Raw genomic sequence first — 25,271 nt, forward strand, 5'->3', positions numbered from 1 at the left:
AAGAGACAGTGCCAGGTAAGTAGGTTTCAGGTTGCTCCAAACTATCAAGTGTAGCAGCTGGACATGTTTCTATGAACATATTTTCTAGGCCAATGACAGACAGGTGGGATTGATTAGCCTCTTAGTCACAGCCTTGTTGGAGCTTGCTACCATTTCATAAACCATTTCTGTGGTATTTATAAAGCAATTTTTTTAATGCGCTTACCTATTTACTGGTGTAATCTAACTGGTGCAAAGTTGAATGTGCAAGTTGGAACAATTGTGTGTAATTCCATTATGTAATGTAGCTCCTGGCTTTGCAGATTGTTCTATGATATCACAAAGATATTGCTATAAAAAGGTCAGATCCAAATTTGCCTTGTGACCGTGATAAAATACTGAGCTTGGATCATGACCAGGTGTGCTACTTTGACTTCAAGAAAACAACAGCACAAGAATCAATGCAAACTCATATGGTCCATTTTTTCATTAAATCTTTATTATAAAAATATAAAACACAGAAATTAAGTCAAACATTTCTGCAACCCCTACAAGGAAACGGTCGCTCGCCCTCCCCCTTTTTAGGAATCAGTGTATACACACACATGGTACACAACCTTTTGCCAGCTTTCTTTTAAAATGCAGTCTGGATCGACTTGACCAAGTGTTTCTGTGTTAAGCAGACAGTAAATTTACACAAACATGAACCACAAAAAAATACAGGTACAGAGATGCCAAGGCCGAAGAGAGAGAAACTTCCAAAACCAGGTGAGGGAGATGGAAACAACTCAAGACTAACAACCAGAGAAGTGTGTCAATGAAGGATAAACATACAGAGGAACCTTCCCAGTATTCTAACTAAAGGATGGATCTACATGAAGACTACATACTATCCGGCTTCCGGAACTATCGGGCTACGCTCACCGAGCCCACCATTCTCTCAATGCTAAACCAGCTCTACTTCTAACTGCCTGAGGAGAACATGAACAGTGTTGCTGATGTGGAACGTTCAGGCTTTAGTGATATCTCTGTGGCATAGTAGTCCTCTCAGACTACTGAGGAGTCTGCCTCTGGATTATGTTTCAAGCTCAGGCAAGGCCTGGAGGTGTCAGAAGCTCAGCAGTGGGGAAACGTGATGAGACCGATGAACTACCTCTACCTCCTCTCCTTTTGTAATGGTCGGAAATGTCGAATTTGACAATGTTTTACAATTTTCTGTTCTACATAGTTGAATGAGATAATGTTTCTTTTTTTCCTATAAATATAGTGCCTGAAGTAATTGTGTTGCATGTTAAGAAGTGCCTTGCGGAGAAGGCAAGATTTAGATTTAATTTGAGTTCCTCACGTTATAATAGATTACGTGAATAATAAATTGACTAAACTATATTTTTGTGGATTTCCTTCTAAAACTTTCACGTCAGGGCCGTACTCTATTCTGTTCAACACCAACTTGGCATGGCCTTTTCTGAACATAATGGAAAAGTGGGCAGAGCTGAGAGGCTGGGCAAAGACTTCTAACTCCTGCTGAGGCATCTCTGTTTCTAACGGAATGGACTGAAGATACTGAACTGGAAAACTCAACAAAAGTAGAAGAGTTTAGTGACAATAGTGTTATTTTCATCAGTTTCATCTGAAATAGTTAAAATACTTACACAAATGGAATATACATTTATGAAAACACTTTGTTTTGTCTGAAACCTCTGCTTTAAAATGTTCCTTCCCTCATGAGAACCAGAAGGGGAACTGTGATTGGGCAAAAGTACCATCATTCAAAATCTGCTGAAGGCGGATCTAACACAGAACTAACATTAAATCAATGCTTTACAAACACAATTTGGGATTCTGGTCCTTCATGACAGCCAAACAGGGTAGTGATGGTACAATTTTGGCCAGATACAAAGATATATATATATATATATATATATTTGGCTATTTTAGTAGGATAGTTGATTTTGTTTGTAGTATTTGCATGGATATTGTCTGATTCGACAAACAAGGATAAATAAATCTACTACAGAGGTTTCAGTCGAGTCAACTGTTCATTGCTTTGTAGCTTATATCATATACAGCAAAAAAAATTAAATAACTTGCATCCATTTCTCTGCGAAAGATTAAGAATTCCCTGTGCTTGAGCTGTAAGGGTCATTCTTAGTGCTGGTTACGGAGAAGAATATATAGCTATACTCAATCAATTCTTTGTCCGATATTAGCAATGCATTCATATAGTGTGATCTGCTAAATTACTAAAATGTAAATGCAATTTAATACAACATAGAATGAACTGTACAGTGCAAGCAGTCAGGGAGGCAAAGATTGCATCATTCATATAAATAGACATGTTGACAGTATAAACTGTCAACACATACATATACACTTTCATGTGATTCAAAATCATTGTTAAATACCAATAAAATACCTTTGTGTGACTGGAGCAAGAGGTATTGCTTTTCAGAGGTCATACCTCGTGTTGGCATTGCCCTCGTACTGGTGACAATGTGTCTGGTTACTGTGCATGACCTGTGTTGAGGATAACATTATGTTGTGGGAGCTTTGTTGATACGGTCTGCACCACGCACTTAATATTCAAATCATTTTCACCATTATGTATTGCTGGAAACTGCCGTTCTGAAATGCCATCCCGCCCATAATAAGCCTTACGACAGTTTGAAAAAGGTCTCGCTTTTTAGAGGGCCATTGTTATTGCAGTCTGAAAAAAGTTGACTGGGATCGGGTCTAATTTCTGCTCATTGATAGCTAGGGAAAATGTAGGAAAAGTGAGGTGGGAGAAACTGAAATGTACAGCATGAAGTTCTATTTCTATGAGACAGCCAGGCACTGATTATTTTAGGTCTCGTATATTTCGTCAGAGGACGTAGGAGTGGTCACTTGGGGCTAGTACTGTACGTTTTAAGAGTTCTGTAATACTCTGTGGTTGACGAGGGCCGTCGGGGAGTTTGGGAAAGGTGTAGAAGAGTGTGAGGAACAGGAGAAGAAACTTAAGAAAGTTGTGATGGTTTTGGGGGTTGGTTGTGGTTTACGCTCAGGGGTCGGTGGAGTTGATGGTGGTTTTGTCACGGCCAGCCATCCCCCGGTACCAGCTGCAGTAGCCCTCTTTCTGCTGGATACAGGCGTAGTGCCGGGACTGGTAGCCGGGGTAGCCGAAGTGGGACAGCATGTCCGTCCACAGGCACTCGTTCTTTGAGGTCACAAAGCAGGGCAGGTAGTGGCAGGGCTTAATCTACAGAGAGAAGAAGCGAAACTAAAGATGTGGTCGTAAAGCAGGAAAATAAAATGGAATAATGCTACAGCATACTGGTGAAGGCTCACTGTGTGTTTACAGTTTGACTTGAATAAAGTTCAATTGAATCATTTTTGATTGACAAAAATTCTGATTTAGGATATGTGACAGATATACGAATTTTATTTTCTGTTAAATATTGACCAATTCAAAGCACAGTGAGTCTACATCCAGCAGTAAATGAACAAGGCCAAGACAGAATTAGCATTTCAGGACAGGCTGAAGCAACGCATTATCTTGTACACAAGACTTAATATGTGGAGAATACGATTTTGAATAGGAGAAAAAGGAAGTGATTTAAGTCTAAATCCCTCCAGATAATTGGGTTGAATCAGCAAAGAGTGAGGTGAGTCAAGATCTTTTTGTAGTTTATGTAATTCATTACATTACAATTAAAAAAACTCATCAATGCATTTTATACTCATTGCTCTACAGGATGAAAGAATGAATGGATAGTTTCAATTCAAATGTAGTTTCCTGTAGATAAGCCAGTGGAGTTCGAATATGAATCTAATTGCCAGCCTCTGAAATGAAAGTCCACTACTTAGTTTGTAGTTTTCCATTAGGGAATGGAGAAGAAAACCAAAGTCAAACTGCAATTCCATCAACATCCTTTAAACTTCTAATTTCCTTCTCACATACAGTGCCTTCGGAAAGTATTCAGACCTCTTGACCTTTTCTACATTTTGTTAAGTTACAGCCTCATTCTAAAATTGATTAAATTAGAAAAAAATCCCCAATGTACACACAATACTCCATAATGACAAAGCGAAAACAGATTTTTAGAAATGTTTGCAAATTTTTACAAAAAACAATACAGAAATACCTTATTTACAAGTATTCAGACCCTTTGCTATGAGACATGAAATTGAGCTCCGGTGCATCCTGTTTCCATTGATCATCCTTGAGATGTTTCTACAACTAGATTGGAGTCCACCTGTGGTAAATTCTATTGATTGGACATGATTTGGAAAGGCACACACTTGTCTATATAAGGTCCCATAGTTGACAGTGCATGTCAGAGCAAAAACCAAACCATGATGTCGAAAGAATTGTCCGTAGAGCTCCGAGACAGGATTGTGTCAAGGCACAGATCTGGGGAAGGGTACCAAAAATGCTCTGCAGCATTGAAGGTTCCCAAGAACACAGTGGTCTCCATCATTCTTAAATGGAAGAAGTTTGGAACCACCGATTCTGAGCAATCGGGGAGAAGAGCTTTGGTCAGGGAGGTGACCAAGAACCCGATGGTCACTGACAGAGCTCCAGTGTTATTCTGTGGAGATGGGAGAACCTTTCAGAAGGACAACCATCTCTGCAGCACTCCACCAATCAGGCCTTTATGGTTGAGTGCCTTCAGTAAAATGCACATGAAAGCCCGCTTGGAGTTTGCCAAAAGGCACCTAAAGGACTCTCAGACCATGATAAACAAGATTCTCTGGTGTGATGAAACCAAAATTTAACTCTTGCCTGAATACCAAGCATCACGTCTGGAGGAAACCTGGAACTTATCTCTACGGTGAAGCATGGTGGTGCCAGCATCATACTGTGGGGATGTTTTTCAGCGGCAGGGACTGGGAGAATATTCTGGATTGAGGGAAAGATGAATGGAGAAAAGTACAGAGATCTTTGATGAAAACCTGCTCCAGAGCGCTCAGGACCTCAGACTCGGGCGAAGGTTCACCTTCCAACAGGACAACGACCCTAAACACACAGCCAAGACAGCGCAGGAGTAGCTTTGGGACAGGTTTCTTAATGTCCTTGAGTGCCCCAGCCAGAGCCTGGACTTGAATCCGATCATATATCTCTGGGGATACCTGAAAATAGCTGTGCAGCAATGCTCCCCATCCAACCTGAAAGAGCTTGAGAGGATCTGCAGAGAAGAATGGGAGAAAATCCCCAAATACAGGTGTGCCAAACTTGTAGCGTCACGAGGGGGGGAAACAATGTAATCCATTTTAGAATAAGCCTCTAAGGTAACAAAATGTGTCTGAATACTGTCCGAATGCATGTCTTTAAAGGTGAGAAATTAGAAACTCGGAAACTAACTGATCAATACACTGAGTTTTAGAGAAATCCAAAGAGGTGTTTCGGTAAAAGCTGTGTGTACAGTAATGACAGAGCCAGAGGAATCGACAGCAGAGAGCTTGAGGAATATGGGTGAAGCTGAACACATTCTTTATGGTTCATATGGTGCAAGCATTTTCAATGAAGTTTAACTAGTTCTGGTGTTCATGGGGCTATGTTATGGACAGTTAGCTTTTTAATCATTTACTGAGGCCAATGGTTTTTAATACACTGCAGTGGATTATTTTCACATGCTTCCTGCATTCCTTAGCTGTAAATCATCATTTGTTGAAGAATGCAAACGATGACAAACCGTGGTTTTAATGATTTGGCTGAAGCGTCAGTGAAGTGTGACGTTCGCACTCTAAGGGATCTCTAGGAGGTTCTTGCACTTGGTATAAAAACCACAGAGACGGCTGTGTCTGCACTGCCTCTGTCTGGTCTGTTGACTCGTCTTCTCAGACAGTTAGCATGCTGCTTCATAGGGGTTCACGCTTGCTGCTTCATAGGGGTTCACACATGCTGCTTCATAGGGGTTCACACAATGAGGTGTTGTGTAGCAGCAGCCTATTGCTACAGCACATTTGTGGGTGATTCCCCCCCCCTTCAGATTAAAGATTACATTTGAACTGAAATGGACAATAAACAACAAAAAAGACGTTTCTACCATGGCGAGATCTGTCCAAGTTTGTTTTTCATTCCTGATGCTGACTTGCCATGTTTGGTCACAGGCATACGTTCACCTCCATTGTTCTATGTTGGCCTCGAAGACTCACTGTACGCCTAACGTGTCTTAACATTACAACCCTTTAAGCAGTTTGGGTGTGAGCAGTTTGAAAGGTGTTGGACAGCATTTGGACTCCGTAGATACTCCTGTCTGGTAATGCACTTATTGTTGTTGATGGGGCAGTGATGGGCAGACCAGATGGTGTGTCTGGAGCCATACAGTACAGCAGGATATTTATGAGCCTGGACTGGAGCTGCACAGGAGCAGGTCCCGCGTAAAGGAGGTCTGACCGAGCGCTCAATTCAGGGTTTGGAATAACAGGGAAAATAATTCCAGTGCAGATAAATGATTTAATAACTCCCAAAGATCATTATAAATCTCTCTTTTCTCTCTCTCCTCGTCTTCCCATCTGTCTCTTCAGTTACATTCATGGATGTGTATTATCCGTTATGATGCCAAAACGGAAAGGGGACACTTATATATTCCTGACAGCTTAAACCTTTACATTATATCATTCAGCCACTATCTGGAATTAGTATGTCCCTACAATCAGAAAAGTTACAATTACATAATCAAAATGATTTGGTATATATTTTGATAGTCATGCTTGTATTGTGCTACACTTAAGAAGAGGGAAACGTTTTAAATGGTTTGGCAAGGATTTCATAATTGGTCGCAGTTCATCAGCATAATCTATTTGACACCATATATGCAAGGCCACTAAAGTCATTATGATCATAGAATGAACACATTATTTCCCCTCCTATTCTACAGCCAATATCCAATATCGAATAACATATGGAGATTATGAAGTGCCTTGTGTCTTTGAAGAGGGGCAACCCCAACTGTGGTAAGAAGTCTTCTAGATAGACGAGCAGAGAGCTGCTCAGAGCAGGATGGTATGCTTTGCAGTAAGCAGGGTGTTCTGGTTCTGCCTGCCTCTGCCCCGGCCTCTGCCCCGGCCCCTGCCCCTCTTTCTGGCTCCTACTCCTCCATCTTGGCTCTGCTGCTGTTGGGTTGCTTTAGCTTCCTTCTCCACAGCCATCTTATCCATATTCTCCCCCGGAGCCACTTCATCCATATTCTCCCCGAGAGCGCAGTTGTTGCCACTCACCCTGCAGTTGCAGCCCAGCTGGTAGCGGTGGTTGATGCCCTTCTTCTGGGCCAGCGAGAGGCGCTCCCATGGCTGGTTGAAATTACACAGCCCGGTGTAGACCTTGCCGTCAAACACGCGGCCTGAGGGGAGAGAGAGGTTTGGTTACAGATCAGCTTTTGTTATGCATTACATCATTGGTGAATTATTTCATGACTTACAAAACATTCATTACAATGGTTTGTTTGTTTCCCCCAAAAACTGAAGACTGAAAAACAATGCCATGTCATATTCCCAATTCCATGTCATATTCCCAATGCCATGTCATATTCCCAATTCCATGTCATATTCCCAATGCCATGTCATATTCCCAATGCCATGTCATATTCCCAATGCCATGTCATATTCCCAATGCCTTTGTCATATTCCCAATGCCATGTCATATTCCCAATGCCATGTCATATTCCCAATGCCATGTCATATTCCCAATGCCATGTCGTATTCCCAATGCCATGTCGTATTCCCAATGCCATGTCGTATTCCCAATGCCATGTCGTATTCCCAATGCCATGTCGTATTCCCAATGCCATGTCGTATTCCCAATGCCATGTCGTATTCCCAATGCCATGTCGTATTCCCAATGCCATGTCATATTCCCAATGCCATGTCGTATTCCCAATGCCATGTCGTATTCCCAATGCCATGTCATATTCCCAATGACATGGGAAAGTGTCAGATGTCCAAAGAGTCAGATGTCATCCATAGTATATTTTTGGCTAATTGTATAATTGCCATACCTCGATCAGCATAAATACACCAGTCAAACAAGCGGCCCAAAGCTTTTTAACTATGGTAAGACAATCTTGTACAGTAAATCCCATATGAAACCAACACCCTTATTTCAGAATTTCCAAAAGGTTGTCTAACTTCTATTCTTAGGTTAGGCCATTCACAGCTTATCACCGATGTCAGGATGACAACCTCTGCTTGCTGAAAAACAGGTTCACCCTACACTGTAGACCGCCAGCTAGCACTCAAACAACATGGTTGTTTGTAACAGTGTGTCCCTTGCTAGTGCTACACTGTCCTGTCGTCATCACACACTGAGCTGAAAGCTGGCAAACACACAACTCTTAGACCGATTTCCATATGGATTATTGGTGTCTCTGGCAAAGTTATTAGACAATGGTGAGAGAGGGGCATTAGCCTGTTCCCAAATTGTAGTTGGTATAGTAGATGGTAAGACAGCACAAGCAGATCAAGGACCAGGCTAGTGGCTAATCAGCTAATCAGGCAGCCGTGCACTCACTCTGGGTTGATCAAAGCCTAACCCGTGGAGTTAATCTATCAGGCCTTGGCGTATTTAACATGCCTGTAATTGAGTCCTGATACAGTATGGCCCAGGGACACAAGACCCAATTATAGACTCACGCCCCAAACCAGAGCTAGAGCTGCTGCCTGGCCTGGATGACTGTGATGTCATCATCACCCAGCCACAATAATCACACTTGTGTTGCCAGGGGTGATTTCCTTCCTTATGTTTCATTGGCTTCATAGGGCATGTTTACAGGTTTGGGACGTAGTGACAGCTAAAACAGTGTGACAGCCACACTAGGTCTCACTAAACTGCTCTCCGACTCTCATAGAAACGGTCTCTGAGCCTATCTACAAGCCATCAGACTGCCGAACACTTGAATTGGACTGACCACTTGCGCTGACTCTCTGCACCTTAGCACACATGCGCTCACGCACACACCCACACTGACATACACTCATCCACACACACACACACGTATACATTCATACTACACAAGTATGTATGTGTAGCATGCAGCTAAGCATTTCGTTGGATGGTGTATACCATCTGTATCCTGTACATATGACTAATACATAAAACTTGAACTTGATAAATGCCTGCCCGCACTGGAAACGCCAGAAAGTCTTGCTCGAACTGTTAATTATAAGAGAAAAGGAGGGTGTTTATGCCCTAAAGGAGAAGGAAACGCTCCAAAAAAAGAAGTGCCGCCCTGCCTCTCTCTCTCTCTCTTGTCTCTCACAGACGGGAGGTTATAAATAGTGGGAAAGTTTGTGTCACAGATCAGTCAAGAAGTCTTCAGGGAGGAGGGAAGGGGGGTAGTTGTAGTTAACCCCCCTTCCCCACAAAAAAAAAATGGGGCTGCCGTTGCCGTGAGCAACGCTGCCATTGTGCTGCAGAGAGGTAGTTAGGGAAACATGCCTGGGAGAACAAGCTGGAGTCAACACCACTGATGTGCTTGCTTGCCTCGCTAATTTGTTTTTGGTCATGTGCTTCTGAGGCAGCTCCTGAGGCTGTTTTTATTGCTTATTACTAGCTCTGAATGGAAAGACATTGTTTCTGGCACCACCGTGACAACTATGCAGCCCGCCAAGTACTGTACATTAGATGTCCGCTTTTCAGATCAGTTGCAATGTATGGTTGAATAGGGACTCACCTGTGATCAGATACTGGTACTTGTTGATGTCGAACTTGACTCCACACAAACTCTCAGAGGCATCTGTGTAGATGTGCTGAACGTGCTGCATTTTGTTGAATCCTTTGTACATCTGCCAAACAGACCACGACAAACAGTGTGTTAATATAATCTGGAATGAAGATCACACACCTCTGTCACTTGTTCTTGCTTCTGACGCGTTTGACCCAACTGGAATTATTGAGTTGTTCTCGAAGTTGTCAGGAATCCACAACAATAAACACAGTATCATGAGATGACATCGCTTCCAAGAATTCAGGTTGGTTGAGGAAGAGGCCACTGACGCTATCATTAACCACATGAAAACGAACATAATCACAGGACATAATGAAGACGTGACTTTGGGGTTGGGTCCCATTGAGTTCAGGTGCGCAGAACACAAACGCTGCCAGACAAAGTAAATGTTTGCCCTGGAGTTTGTTGTGTTTGGTCCATCGTGATTTATTTGTCTGGGAACAACAGGAAATCCCTGTTTAGACACGGCTATTCTTTGAAATAACAGGACAAACCGTGAAAGAGGCGAGCCGTAGGGACCTAAAACTGGGGGATTTCTGGGAAAATGTTTCTAGGGGCAACAAAGCCCCACTCTTCGTGATTTATTTACTGGGAGGCGATTGTCTTTAGACCATTACGACTACATTGGATTCCATAGGCCAAACAAATATTCAAACACACTTAAATTGGATTAGCCAAACCTTCCTGCCACAGGGCCCAGTGTTAGACGTAATGGTGAAAACAACGTCTAGTCCTCTGTAACATACTCTCGTGGCACTTAATGGAAAAGCTTGGCCATTTGACGGCATTGGTGAACTCGTCTTTTGATTATAAGAATTAGGGATTGCCCTTTAACTTAGGTGATACTGCTACAGTAGCCTAGTCATACACCGTATCATTTTAGTAGGCCTACAGTGGTACACTGGTCTCCAGTTTCAAAGGCTATGAGCTGGTTAGTGATTCTTATGGCCTTGTGCTGTTTTCCCAGAGTCCGGTTATGCCCTTCAAGGTATGGGCCAGATTGCGTAAAACTCGGGCTGAATGATGCGGTGACGGCTTACCTTCATCTGTTTGACCGTGTAACGCATGGTGCCAAAAGGCCCGTCCTTCAGTAACTTCTTGCCCACCACTTTGGCACGGATGACTGTAGACAGAAGACACAAGCACAGAATTAGTCGATTATGCAATGGGCGGCGATTGGAAGGCCCCTGGCTGCCAAATCCAGCATATTGGATGATTCTGAATTTAGGTCACATCAGAGCAAGTCTTGTCTCTGTCCCTGACATCTGGAGCCAGGCTGATGTGCTTGTGTGAGCATCAAAAGAGAAGCCCAAGTAGTATGCCCAATATGGGTTCAACATCACCCTAACAAATGCTTTAGCTAGAAGCAGGGTGATATCAACTCCCGATTAGGACCCTAGAATGCATTGTGCTGCTCATTGCTTTTCAAAAGCTCATTAAAAACCCAGCCTCTAGAGGAGAGACCCAGGGAAGATTTTGTAATGGTTTAGCTCAGTTTAAAATATATGAATTTGTTTTTATGGATTGCTTCTGCTTGCCAAACAAGTCCAAGTGAAGACTAGGAGGCTAGCATTTGAATTTGACTCAGAGGCCAAAGCAGTTCGTCTTCAGGACAGTGTAAATGAGGCCACGGCTTTATTACTACCTCCCTCCAGCCTCGTCCCTGTATCGTAAAACCATGTGTCTCCACAAACAACCTCCTTTCTTTACATTCAGCACAGGGTGGGAAAAGATCATATCAGTGCTGCTCACCCTCATGTAAACAGCGACTAGGTGAAACAGTTTGGCTGTGGAATCACCTTGTTTGCTTTCACTCCTTTTAAAGTAAGTGGGTCCATTGTGTGGGGGATTGGCTTATGAACGAAGCCTCATTTAGGCCAGTGAATAGGGTCCTCCCCAGAGAACTTGTATCAGAGCTCTGAGGCCCCCCGGGGGAGAAGGGGTAGTGGAAGGGTAGTCCACATGCAGGCGCAGTTGACTCGAGTCAAGTTCACCTGCTCCCCGCAGCCTGACAGCCAGAGACATAACTAACGATGGGGATGTTTATCTTTCCTCTCCGGAATTTCCTTCCCACATTCCTTTGAGGCTCACATTCTCGAGCCGGGAGGGAAAAAGGGGAAGTGCGTCTCACTGCTCTAGATAGAGTGAAGAAGGGATGTACTGTAACATCTCCTCTTATAGCGTCATAGTCTGTATTTAAGTCCCAGACACACAAAAATGGGCAGCAAAGGGAGTCTAATAAAAGAAAAGCAGAAATCCTGGTATTTTATGAATAGAAAAGTCTCCTAGAAGATTCCGGTGAGGTGACATGAACACCTTCAATGGAGCTCACATGCTCACATTTTCACCTGCCAGCTTAGAATGACATGCCTCTCTAATAGAGCCATGCTGTCCAATTGATAGCTGTTAGAGAATCTCACATCCATGTATAAGGCAAAGATTATTTTCAAACTATTCAGGTGCTTGGTGACCTTTTTTGAGCCAATGTACCCAAGGACACCTGCTCTATTAATCAGTCAACTCGCATATTATGAGCCTCACAACATTGTTACCTAACCAGTCTCTGCTATGCAGAGTCAAATGAATGCTACTTTCACTGATGTAATTGTATGGGCCATAGGCACTATTACTGTGGAATGTGATGATATGAAACGTATGCTACTTGGATCCCTCCTTATGTAATGTGATACACTGATATGATGCACAGATATGATGCACTGATCCCTCAAACTATTTTCAGAAGCCAGTAGCCTAAAACATGCCGTCCCCTTAAAACCTAAACTCCATTGCAAAGACAGCTTTCCCCACCCAAAATGACAAAGACTCCAATTCCAAAGCGCATTGTGTTGAGCCTTCAAATGTTATTAGGCGTAGGAGTCATAGGTCATATCGCTGAACAAGAGTCCAACAGTAACACCAAATGCTCTTTGAGGCGGGACACGCTCGCCACTGGGCTGGCAGCCACTAATTGGGTGGTGCCGAAGTCATTGCCTGGCGGAATGTGTGAAAGGCCGCAGCTGCTGATGAAACAGAGGATCTGTGTTATTCCCTACAGCGAACCTTTGACCTCCAAGGGAAGGGGCCTGAGGCGAACTCAGAACGCTAGCTATATTTACTCCTGACCACCGAGTTCTCTTTCAAGATGCCTCTTCGGGCTAGGTTCTGGCCCCAGTGTCAGAAATGACCAAATTGTGAGTGTTTATGTGACCCAATTCTAAGCCCAAGCACTGCATAAGATTTCCACCTGACTGGTACCGGTTGGTTTAGCTGTAAACGGCACTGCAGCTAGAAGTCTCTTTCAGCTCTATATAGAGTAAGTGCCCCCTGCTCTGTCTCTCTCTCTCCCTCTCTCACTCTCTCTCTGTGCTGCAACACACAAATAGCAATTACAGGCGAGTGCTATTCTCCTGTTTCTGCCGCATGCATATTCATGTTTTGCAGTGGATTTGACATACATTCTCCGTGGAAAGTGGGTGGATTTTTTTTGTTGATAAGGAGAAGTAACTGGGGTACGACAGAGAAAGTAATTGAATTAATTTAGCACGATATCTCTTCCCCAAAGCATCGGATTGCTAAACTCTACATTCAAATGCTCATCGCAACGCAAGTGGGGATGTAATTCAATCAAGCAGTTTAAGCCTCCTCCTGCTTTACATTTTTGCCTGTGAATCTTGTGAGGGACCTCGGGCTAAATTGTGACCGCAGCAAACAGATTGCATGATGAGGGAAAAGTCACCATGACAAGGTTGAAATAGACGGTCATATGGAGAGGGGAAGAAAGGGGAAAAGTCATGTGGTGGTGTATAACCAGCGTTATAAACTGTGTGTTTGGTGGCTGAGACTGATTCTGAACATGATCTGAGGTGAGTGAGCGGGGAAAACGATGCTACTGAGTATCACACACTCAATGGGTAAACTACTCTCTATAAGCACTCTTCCTCTTTTCGAGGCGTCAGAGCCGACCACACCCGGAGTTGGATTACACTTAATAGAAAACAAATGTCCTCGCCAGTTCACCGAAGAGATAGACGCAATTAAAACCAACATGGGATGTGTAGGTCTGATCAAATGTAATTCACTGTATAGGGAACCGGGTACTACGGTTTCAGAAGCAGTCATGGTTTACACTGGTGATTGAAGTTGGCTTAGACACTCGATATGCCTGTCTCACAGGGTGTCCATGTCAAACATGCAGGGAATCTTGCACCTTTTGACTTCTTGACCTATTTTAACAGGAAGGAACGCTGGCATTTGGAATAAAGCTGATTTGAATGCGCCGAGCTGATCCCAGATGACATAATGTTCCGCATAATATGGGACCATCTATGCCCTCTGGCAGTTGGGAAGAAGATTAGGTAGCAGAAGAGAATAGGATTGGGTTTTGCATTATTGCAACCTATAGTAACTTAGTTAGCAATAGCTCATTGCTTCCCTCTCCAGGCCTCCCAAGAGAAAGGACAGGGTAACTTGAGGATCTCCTCCCTCACCACTCTGAGAACTAGCTTATACCAGTCTAAACTACATGTTTCTCCAAGGTTCTTATCTCAGGCCAAGCCACACTTACCCACAGCTGTAATCTTCTATACTGAATTGGTGCATGACACGAGAATGTAAAGGTCTGCTCCTGACACATCAGCTCCTTGGGAACGTGGACCTTGACCGTGAAGGGACATTAAACTCCAAGGCCAAAGTGTAGCTAGGGCCGACCGAAACGCTAATCTGCTGCATGATAAGCTTTAGAAAAACAGCCTTCCAATGTGAATTGGCTTTTTCAGTCACCAATTAAATTACATCCCAGTAGGTCTGCTGTGCACCAGAAGCAACTTCTCTGTCTCTAGCTCACCGTCTCTCTGTCTCAAATAGCCTACATATGCGGCAAGAAAAAAATGGTCAGGAAATGGATATTCGACTGTTGTCTAGAAATGCAAGGAAGGGTTCATTGAGAGAACATGTATCAGCTGACATAGTTGAACTCCTTACGCTGCCAGCCGAATGCTATATCACAGCCAGCCACTGCACTGTTTGCGAAGTTACCCTCGGGTTATTTGGAGTTGGTATTTAACATGTTGTTTTCTCTTTGTTGTATCTTTTTTATATGTACCCTCATTTCCTCAATTCAAAAAGTCTGTCTGATTCATCTATTAGAGCGGGTGCTGCTGGTGATTATGGAGCCGGGCCTATGAAACAACAGGAGCAGGCTTTGAACTCGCCTCTGGCTTTTAAATTGCGATGATTCATGTTCTACCGTGTCACCTTTGAAGTTGACAGTGGAAATTAGCCTCTCTCCTCACTCAGCGTTACACCTAAGGGGAGCTTAAGGTCACCATTTGCATTTTAATCCACATATAGGTATTCACACTGTGTGCAAACCATAGCCGTTTGACGATAGTTCTAAAAAAAATAGTCAGCCCTAGGGTTTTCGGCAGCTATTATAGATTTAGTTTTGGCTTAAAGTACCTTTTAGTCTTAGTCACATTTTTGTCATTTCATCCTTTGTTAGTTTTAGTTATTATCAGTCAACTAAAACTCAGGACAATTTTTGTCTAGTTTTAGTCACAGCCCCTTTGTCACGTTGTTTTGCATTTTGTTCTATTAAATAATTAATATTTAAGCTACCTCTAACTTCCATCATGTGCACATTCAGATAGCCTTGTCCAACTAAGCCTACTTTCCCCTCGTTTACCTTAGATGGCAACATTGATATTGTGGCAGATTGTATTCAATGCCAGACATAATTAACCATATAGGCTATAAAGCCTTGGCTACAAGTTAAACAATTTTACAGCTCTGATTTTCAGCCAATCACAACTGTCAAGGGGTAAATAACAGTGGTTTCCTTGATAAGGAGAAAATGGCAGAAGTATTACTCTAATATTCAACAAATAGCATTCGTTTTTCCCCTTACGACAAAAGCAACCGCAACTCGCATTTTAGACGACTGCGCGAGAGCCACAACACAGATGAATGAACAACAGCGGAAAATATAGCTTCTGATGTGATCAAAGCAAAAATAGCCTACACGAAAGTAAGGGAGAGAGAGTGAGAGTAAACATTGAGTACATTAACGTGCACACTAATAATTTGATATTAAACTGATTGCATTAATCATGTAAACACCTTACTCTGCTTATCGTAATAAGGTCATGATCGAAGTAGGCACACACCAATCAAAACACCTGGGGTTTCTAAGGAATCTTTCAAATGATTAGGACATGTAAACAGCTTAATCGGCGTTCCAGTGGTGTATTTGATCTGAGCATGTGCCAGCACCAGGCAACGCAAGCTTCCCTCTTATGCGCGAGTGAAGTGAGTTCGCAAACCTGAAAGTATGCATCTTATATATAGTTTTCACATACAAACTTTAGTGTATTCGGAAAGAATTCAGACCCCTTGACCTTTTCCACATTTTGTTACGTTACAGCCTTACTCTAAAATGTATTAAATACATACAAATCCTCATTAATCTACACACAATACCCCATAATGACAAAGTGAAAACGGTTTTTTATAAATACGTTATTTCCATAAGTATTAAGACCCTTTGCTATGAGACTCAGGTGCATCCTGTTTCCATTTATCATCCTTGAGATGTTTCTACAACTTGATTGGAGTCCACCTGTGGTAAATTCTATTGATTGGACATGATTTGGAAAGGCACACACTTGTTCTATATAAGGTCCCATAGTCGACAGTGCATGTCAGAGCAAAAACCAAGCCATGAGGTCGAAGGAATTGTACATAGAGCTCCGGCCTCCATCATTCTTAAATTGAAGACGTTTGGAACCACCAAGACTCTTCCAAACTGAGCAATTGGGGGAGAAGGGCCTTGGTCAGGCAGGTGACCATGAACCCGATGGTCACTCCGACAGAGCTCCAGAGTTTCTCTGTGGAGATGGGAGAACCTTCCAGAAGGACAACCATCTCTGCAGCACTCCACCAGTCAGGCCTTTATGGTAGTGGCCAAACAGAAGCCACTCCTCAGGAATAGGCACAACTGCCCACTTGGAGTTCACCAAAAACGGCACCTGAATGACTTTCAAACATGTAAACATTTTAAACTAACTATTATATTAACCTGACTATCCACAATTATCATATTATTGAGTGCATGTAACTGTGCTCAGTGTTTCTAGTTGAAGTTGGTTACAAGTAAAGTGTCCAGGCTACGCATCAGCTCAGAAGATTGACGAGTGACTGAAGTGATTGCCTGGAGCTGTGTGGGAGAGCTCAATCAGACTGCACAACTGAAAGATGTGAATTCTGCCAATGAGAGGATAGCATGAAATATTCTGCATGCATGCTAAGAATTGGACAAAACAGATTCAAATCTGCTTCATGTCAAATGAAATGCCCATTAGTCTCACGGGGAATTCTCGTCTCATCATATTTTTGTCAACTAAAATTAAAAGTAAATTGTAATAGATCTTGTTTTTATCCCCCCCCCAGGTCATCTCGTCCCATTATCGTCATAGTTTTAGTCAGGAAAAATAGGTTGTTGACAAAATAAACAGCCTTCATTGAAAGTACTGTTCAAATGAAATGGGGGGGGGGGGGGTGAGGATAAAGGCACATTTTATAACTCATATCTTTCATAGGGAATATTTTGTAGGTATAGACCTGTATACAGTATGTTTTAGGGGTATATTTTGACACTGTAAGGTTTATCAAAGGTGACATTCATCAAACCCCGGTGACGTGATGCAATTCAAGGCCATGTAAAGCTTTTGGAACTACGTTTCATCTCAGAAAATGTACTTACGCTTGTTTGAAAACGACTGCAGCACATGTTTGTTTGGACATGCCCACGGGGACACAAATCAGAATATCCATCATAACTCTAGGTGTTGCCAGGAGATAACTGTTATCCGTTCACAGTCCAAAAACATCATGTTCATGCCAAACCCCATTTACAGTTGGCTTACAACACAAGAGCTATCAGAATTTGATGTGAAATCTTGCCCAAAAAATGGCATCAGTTGCATAATAAATAAGCTTACATGTTCACGATAACTGCACTAGAGCCCTATATCCTAACAGAAGTCCAACCTTCCTCGACTGTCTCTTAATCGAAAGCGATAGCCTTCGTTATGGCTCAATGAGTAGAAGATGGATATTATGGTCAAATTTATTGTGCGCATGTTACTCCCATAGAATTTTCTCAAGCTTTCTCCGTGGCCAATTGTTCCACTGGGAAAAATAACTCTACAGTTGAGTCATCGACATGATGAAATGTGATCCTGGCTTTGGCATTATGGCATGTTTACAGTGTTCTGTTTTATTGGGACTACTGCGACACTGTCCGTTGCAGGGGAGGAAAGAGGCATCCCTAGTTTTGTGCACGCTACAGGCTTTCGTGGCGCACTTCTGGCTGAGCCAAGACCTTGGAAATTGAATTTTGTGGAGCTCACAAGTGCTCACTTGCAGCAGTTAAAGCCCTAGATTCTGGACCACTTGGCTCCACTCCTTGCAATGGGATGAGCCAATTTAGGGGACATGAAAGGCAAGGTGCCACCTGACTGCTTGTAACATTTGTACATCGTAAACACAATGGAACCAAGTCACCAACTAGCATAAGCCCCAATAATTACAATTAAATAACTGTTTGCATAAATACGTTGATATTTGACATGAATGTTCAACCTGCCACTTTTGTGAGAGGGTGCTATTTTTAAACAGTTGCCATACGTTGAAAAGTTAACATAGCTTTCTCTCCTCTGACCTCGTCAGGCTTCAGTCGCAGTTCACTGGCTGGACTAGGGATCACTGCAGAAAAAAAACACGACATCATAGTTGTGTCCTCAGCAAGACTCCGGAACAGCTCTGATGTCCACTTTTCCTCCTCTCCGGGGCATTGGACCACTCTATGCTACCCTAATGGACGTTTGATGGCTGTGTCTGACAAAGCTATATGTGACTGGTCAAACACACACACACACACACACACACACACACACACACACACACACACACACACACACACACACACACACACACACACACACACACACACACACACACACACACAGTTCCGTTCCACAATACAAATGAGCTGCACACAGTTCTCCTAATACTGTATATCCCAGTGGACTCCTCTCTCTTTCGCTCAACCTTTTTCCTCCTGCTTAGACCCCCCACAACACTTATTATTGCTCAGGCTTATCAAATAATCCCTTACTAGGAATGAGTCTCCTGCAGCAACAGTGGTGAGCCAGGACCCACCTGGTCTTATTAACAAGTGTTATCCAATAACACTGCTCAGGTTGGACAGGCATTCCTCGATAAGAACAGCTGAGGTCATGTTATTCTGGCAGAGCCTGTGAGAGCATGACCCCCTGTGGTACAACAAGCTTTACAAAGCCACCTTCCTCAGAACATGAGGCCAAGGAAATCTCAGCTACAAGAGGGACCGAGGATCAGCCCCAAAAGAAAATATCACCCGGGAATCAACACTGGATCCAAGTCAATAACCAAGGCTTTATTATACCAATGCTGACCCCATATATCTATATCAAATGCGTGAATGGAATGAATCAGGCCCCTATTGGAAAGTAAACGTGATTTCATAGAAGAGCACAAACACTTGAAGGGAATTGCTATACCACTAGGACTGTAGAATTCACAAATTGATTGCATGAGCACTTGCTTAACATTCCTAGCCAAGTCTTGGCTCTTACATTTTATGGGAAGCCAGACAGAACATAAGAGCATCCAAGATCCAAGAACAGTAGCTAGTCTCCACTCCAAATCTGCCATTGGTAACCTCCACACATGGGTGCAATATTCAGTCAGCAGTAAAAACCCTTGGCTGGCTACTGTCTGCCTGTTCTGTTCTGGTTTATTGCTCAGCAAGTGGTCATTTAGCTCTGAAAGACATTATGATCAGTGGGACCTGTTTCCATGGATACCGTTCCCGTTAACTCTTCCCTCTCGTCAGAGCAAGGGGAAATAAAGTAAAGCTTCCTCTCTCTTTGACTCACTAATTTGAGAGATGACGCATTTATTTAGACTAGTCAGAAAGCGTGCTGTTGTAGTGAAACCGTTAGCCTATGAGCCATCTGATACTTGCAAACTGGTATATTCTGACAGTCTGTTTTAAATGGGCTTTTAGGTGATGGTTACATTTTACGCACAACTTTGTTTGGCATATATTTACCAATTACGCATACTGTAGGTACCAGACTGAAAGTTGCATCGGTTTATACTATCAACAGTTTATTATTCTATTATATTCCATGTATGCAGAATATCACAAAGCCACTGAAAAAATGTATTTAAATAGAGAACATGTTTTTGTTGGCATAACATATAGTCTATGTGGACTCAAACCATGCGACTTACCAATGTCAGAGTTGCAGTACGCATCTTGCGGGTGAGACAGAGCACACGAGCAAGCCTCTGTGAGTTGATGGATCTGAAGGCTGCTGAAAACGAACAGCAAGCTGAGCAGTTGGTGACAGAGGGGCTGCATTTTTCGTGCGTAAAATCTCCCTTGTTGTCTGTTTACTTTACAAACAGAAAAGTAATGTCGCCGAATAGTTATTCAAAGTCTGTCCCGAGTTGAGCTGTTGTCTGCTTCAGTGGGTATGTCCAACTCTACTCTCCGGTCAGGGTACTACCTGTCACTGAGTCTCAGAGCCCGAGTCACAAATTACATATAGTGCGCGAGACGCTGGAACGCCACCCACCTCGCCAGATTTCGCGACACGACAGCCAATCACGACTCGAGCCGTCGATGATGTCATCAAGAATAACAGATGCATGACATATTGGAATTGACTTTACAGTGCTTGTCTCTTTTAAAAAAAATAAAAAATATTATTTTCCCCCTTTCACTTTTGTCAGCCATAAAACATTCCAGTCTGAGTAAAAACCGCTGGAAATTGCTCATTGAATGGAAAACCACATGAGCCTGATGTAATGTTTCATACATTCAAGGAGCATTTATTTGTTGTAATTAATGGGAAACTTGGCACTTGTTTGCTTTTATGTTGTTATTACCATGTTTTGTTTATTTTAACAGTGAAACAGCAACATGTACAAATTAGGTTTCCTTGGGTGTATCAGAAAGACATGGTTTGGTGGTTTTTCCAGGCTCACCACTAAATGTCCATTTATGTTCTGTGAACTTCTGTAGCATTTTCTGGTCAGTGATCAAGGCTCAATTCCAGGCAATAATGAACTCCAAAAGACAGATTTGTACCTTGTCAGCTCGGGGATTAGAACTTGCAACCTTTCGGATACTAGTCCAACGCTCTAACCACTAGGCTACCCTGCCGCTCTAATGTGAGAACCACAGAGTCCTTTTACACCTTTGAAAAGACATTCCAAATTACCTCCGAGTATTGGCATTAGTCTCACAACCAGTCTCATTTTCAAAAGCTTCTCATGCTGAAGTTGAGAGAGAGAGAACCGTGTTTTTCATGTGACCCAGTGTGAGCGATGGTACAATCCTTCACGCTGGCTACAATCTCTAGAATTAGACAAATTAAGTTTAATCTGTTTTTCCTCCCCTTTGTGTTTTTATGTAAGGGTTCAGAAACCCGAGTGGAGATATCGCTGTGTGTGGAGGCTGATCTGTGGAGCCACATTAGGGGTTAGGGTTGAGAATTATCTAACAAAGCCAGAGTAATCCCAGGCTAATGAACTATGACCCTATAGCCCCTCAACACCTTTTAGAATGTTCTTCGTTAACCCCAATAGGAACAGGCCCAGCAGACAAGTGTGGTGGAAATGACGTTATTACAATCAGCTAACAACCCAGAAATGGTCAAATATATATATATTTTTTTGCAGTTTCATCTTCATTTAGCTTATATGGCCCATAAAGACATACAAGTGGTGTGTGCAGCAGTGCATCACATTTCTGAAGTCACTTTGGCCTTTGTCTGCCTATTTCATTTAATAACAGAGAAGCACGTATTTGTTGGCAAAGGGTGTCTGTCATACACAGATCATGTTATGACTGTACAATAACGGGCACACCGCAAATAAATATTCGATTAATTTATTAATTCAGAATGATACCGTTGTTTCCTGAGCACCATTTCCTAGATCATCAGCCTGTATTTGTTCAGGGGTACATGTTCAGTGCGTATATCCTGGAAATCCTTGGAATCCTTCCTCTAGACAAAAAATAAACACGCCGTGTATGACTAGCTTTGGAACAGAATAGAATCAGATGACCACAGCTCAGTTTTGCCAGATCCATTTCTTTATATGCAGATGGCATGTCAGAACTTCATGGTGAGCAACCAAAGAAAACAGGAGATATGGAAGGCCATTGTTTAACCATTGATAACATAACCTCTGTTGAGCCATTGTCAGGTTGGAACATGACGGAGTCATCATATTTGTTGCATTCCTTGTCGGGTCAGAGATTGGAGACTTATTAGGTTCCTCTGGGGGGGGGGGGTCCACCATTTCCATCTGGTGCCCCTGAGGATTCTTCAAACAAATACTCCAATACACCACATAACATCTTTGTTTATGTCCCCACGGCCTCAGTTTAAGCCTCTGTCAGTGTACTTTTTATAGTTACTGTCTAACATTTCTGAAGTCACTTTATATAAAAAGATTGTGACTCAGAGAATGGCATGATGAGGGAGTTGCAGCCTTTGCGTGATCTCTTTGTGATATCTCTCGTGACATTTCCATATGACCCCCATCTGTCCATTACACACAAAAAAACGTCATAGGACCTTATGGAAATGTTGTTGTCCTAAGTAGGCCAACGTACTGTAAGCAAAATGCAGGCGCATAATCTCATCTCTAAAAAATCTATGTGTAGAAAAAAATGCCTGTTATTTTGTGCGAGCTGCCCAGCCAGCCTTCGGGGAGCCTGGGAAGGCATTGTGCGCTAGGAAATGTTTGAAGGCTCTACAGTATGTGTGGCTCTGTGGTTCTGTAATGACAAAAGGGACCAGGCGGTGACTCAGAGGAAATACCTTTCATGTGACTGACAAGCCGTTAAATAGACACAGGAAGAGGCGAAAGTTGAAAAGATAGCAGCGCCGAGAGAGGGTGGGGGGCGGAGGTTCCTGCCTGTTGGTTCTCCTACGCTACTCCCTCTCCTACATGCCATAGTGCTTAAGTGGGACATGGCCCCCTTTTGGCTTTACTGCTGTTTATTTTGAAGAAAACATGTGAAATACTACAGTGTATGAGATGGGCAATGTACATAGTGTATGGTAGTAAAACCAATCAAGGTTGACAAGGCTCAAGTTTACACTACATTCCATCCCCCTAACCAAACACAATGGCCCGAGTGAATTCACTTAGGCTAACTCACCCACACATACAGTGGCTTTAGGCATTGGTAAACATTATCCCTGCGTGCCAAACAGGCCTGTGAGACTAATAGAGGGTAAGTGAGAGATTATTTAATTGAAACTTCCTGGACGTCTGGTCCTGCAGGTCAAACAAACCCCCCATTCAGTCAACTGGTGTCGGACTTCATTTGTGAGTGAAGATATTAGGTGTTGGGCATCAATCTTTAATCGGAAGGAAGCCACTTCTTGTGCGATAAAGTCAAATCATTCTATCACTGATGTTTCAGCACAGTGTGATTGATGCCCATTGTTGATTGTGAAGCTACTCTAGGATCAAGGAGGTCAACTAGGAAACCTGGAAACATTATCGTGACCCTGAAATGTTTTCATCTCCGTATTCATCAGCAGCTCTTTCATCTACACCGCATTTTAAAACATTTCACTTTCAAAGCAAGACGTCACGGACAGCTCCTTAGCTTTTGATGGTGATACCCATTCTATCTCTCTGGTGAAACCACCGTCCGTTCACTGTTCCCATTAACTAACGGTGACCATTATGGCTATCAGTTCATGTTCAATGGAGACCTTTGACTACTAGGAAAGGGAAACACGCCCCAGACCCTGACCTGTGCTCTCCGTCTCACTCACAATGGGACTCCTGCTCCCAGTAGTTAAAGTATGATGAACGGTCAGTGACTTCCGACACGCTAGGTCCAAGTAACAACCACACCGCTTCACTGCTCTGTGCCCAGAATCCCTCTTCCCTCCCTTGCATACTGTACACTACATATTTGGTGAACTGTCAAACCGTCAGAGTCAGAGAAACCCCCAAAATTACTATGTTGCATTACGCCATGAGACAATGAGACACCGCACAGCAGTTGGGATACGCAGGAAGCATGACAGCATGGAAATAGCTTCTTAGAATTCCAGGAGGCTAAGGGAATGCAGGGTCCTCGCGGAAACCGACCGTCCTAAGTTGAGCACAGTGAAAACGACTTTCCTATTTACTTTGGTCATATAAGGCTGTCTCATTGACTGACCACTGAAAGGGCTGTTCGAAATGATTTAGGTTTACCAGTCCAATGATCTATGTGCTGTCAAACTAGAAGATAAACCCAGTAATTGTACACTGTTTTATGAGTAACTGGAATCGCTGTCATCGGGTGTTTTTATATTGTGGCCTTCTCATCCTTGCGACATGTCAGGGACACTAGTTAGTTGTACAACTGAGTACATTCAACCGAAATGTGTCTTTCCGCGTTTAACCCAACCCCTCTAGAACAGAGAGGTGCGGGGGACTGGCTTAATCGACGTCCACGTCATCGGTGCCCGGGGATGAATTGTTGTTGGGGGGTAACTGGGCAGAACAGCAGATTTTTCCACCTTGATTCAAACCCCATGCTCTTAATCAATGCTCTTAATCGCTAGGCTACCTGCTAGCTTCAACCAGTGTGTTATTGCACTGTGCTCCTATGCATTCATTGGCATCTAGTTCTAGTAGGATTCCACTGGCAGTTTAAAATGGGCCAGTGCCTGTGTTTCCTCTTGCAGCCCTTCCCAGAAACAGAAACAATTGAGGAAGGGATGGTGAGTGGGAGGAGGGGGCTTAGCTATTGAGTCAAGGATGGATGGACTGCAGACCAGTGATTCATGGGTAGGGAGGTTGGAGGGCCGTGGGTTCACCGGATGTAGACGTCACACTGCGTGGAGACAATCATATGTCTCTGAGGGAATTGTGGGAACTTAAATATAGACCTGATTTCACAGGAATACCCCTATTAGTTGTTGTTTTCCCTAAACTCATACCATAGCATGTGGTCACTATGATATCATATGACTTAATGGTATTAATATCTGCCCACTACTGTAATTACACTGAATGTGTTCACTCCATTATGTTGCGTAGATAGTGGATATTGTAGCTCTATGTATTGCATTGATAAGGACCCATGGCTTACATGCAGCAACCCTAACACACGGACTTCATTTTTGTGGTAGCGATTGAACCATGGTCAGTGGTGATCTAAGAGGGTGTGGGGCTTACTGTGGCCTGTGAGTTATGGAGTATTGTCTTTTATCCATCAGCATGCTGTCATTGTACTTGGCTCGCCCTCTGCTCCCCCTCTGGTAATGGTGAACCAGGCCAGACCATGGCCCATGGGGTGTGTGGACTAGGTGGACCACGATTGACCGTGGTTGACCGCGGTGTTACCGGACAAACTGCTGTGTGAGGTACCGCAGCTCATCTCATGTCCAGATTTACTGATGCCTGGAATCTCCCCTCAGCACCGCAGGAGAACCTGCACAAACATTT

General features: G+C 43.1%; 2 protein-coding genes across 3 annotated transcripts in view; one reads left to right on the forward strand and one right to left on the reverse strand.

Moving 5' to 3' along the window:
- Positions 1 to 25,271, forward strand: part of LOC135514760 (synapsin-3-like) — a 134,360-nt gene that overhangs the window by 66,597 nt on the left and 42,492 nt on the right. The window lies entirely within an intron of this gene.
- Positions 457 to 20,330, reverse strand: LOC135514758 (metalloproteinase inhibitor 3-like). Of its 2 annotated transcripts, XM_064938326.1 has the most exons (5): positions 20,025 to 20,328; positions 10,727 to 10,809; positions 9,633 to 9,744; positions 7,183 to 7,304; positions 457 to 3,217 (listed from the first exon to the last, which is right to left on the reverse strand). In XM_064938326.1, exons 1-5 carry the CDS (start codon positions 20,152 to 20,154, stop codon positions 3,020 to 3,022), a joined length of 645 nt encoding a protein of 214 aa, XP_064794398.1. In that variant the 5' UTR covers positions 20,155 to 20,328; the 3' UTR covers positions 457 to 3,019. The 2 variants fall into 2 exon arrangements, with proteins under 2 accessions (XP_064794398.1, XP_064794396.1); XM_064938324.1 differs by lacking the exon at positions 457 to 3,217 and having other exon boundaries at positions 6,405 to 7,304; positions 20,025 to 20,330.

This window comes from Oncorhynchus masou, chromosome 26, assembly GCF_036934945.1.
Source record: "Oncorhynchus masou masou isolate Uvic2021 chromosome 26, UVic_Omas_1.1, whole genome shotgun sequence".
Taxonomy (NCBI): Eukaryota; Metazoa; Chordata; class Actinopteri; order Salmoniformes; family Salmonidae; genus Oncorhynchus; species Oncorhynchus masou.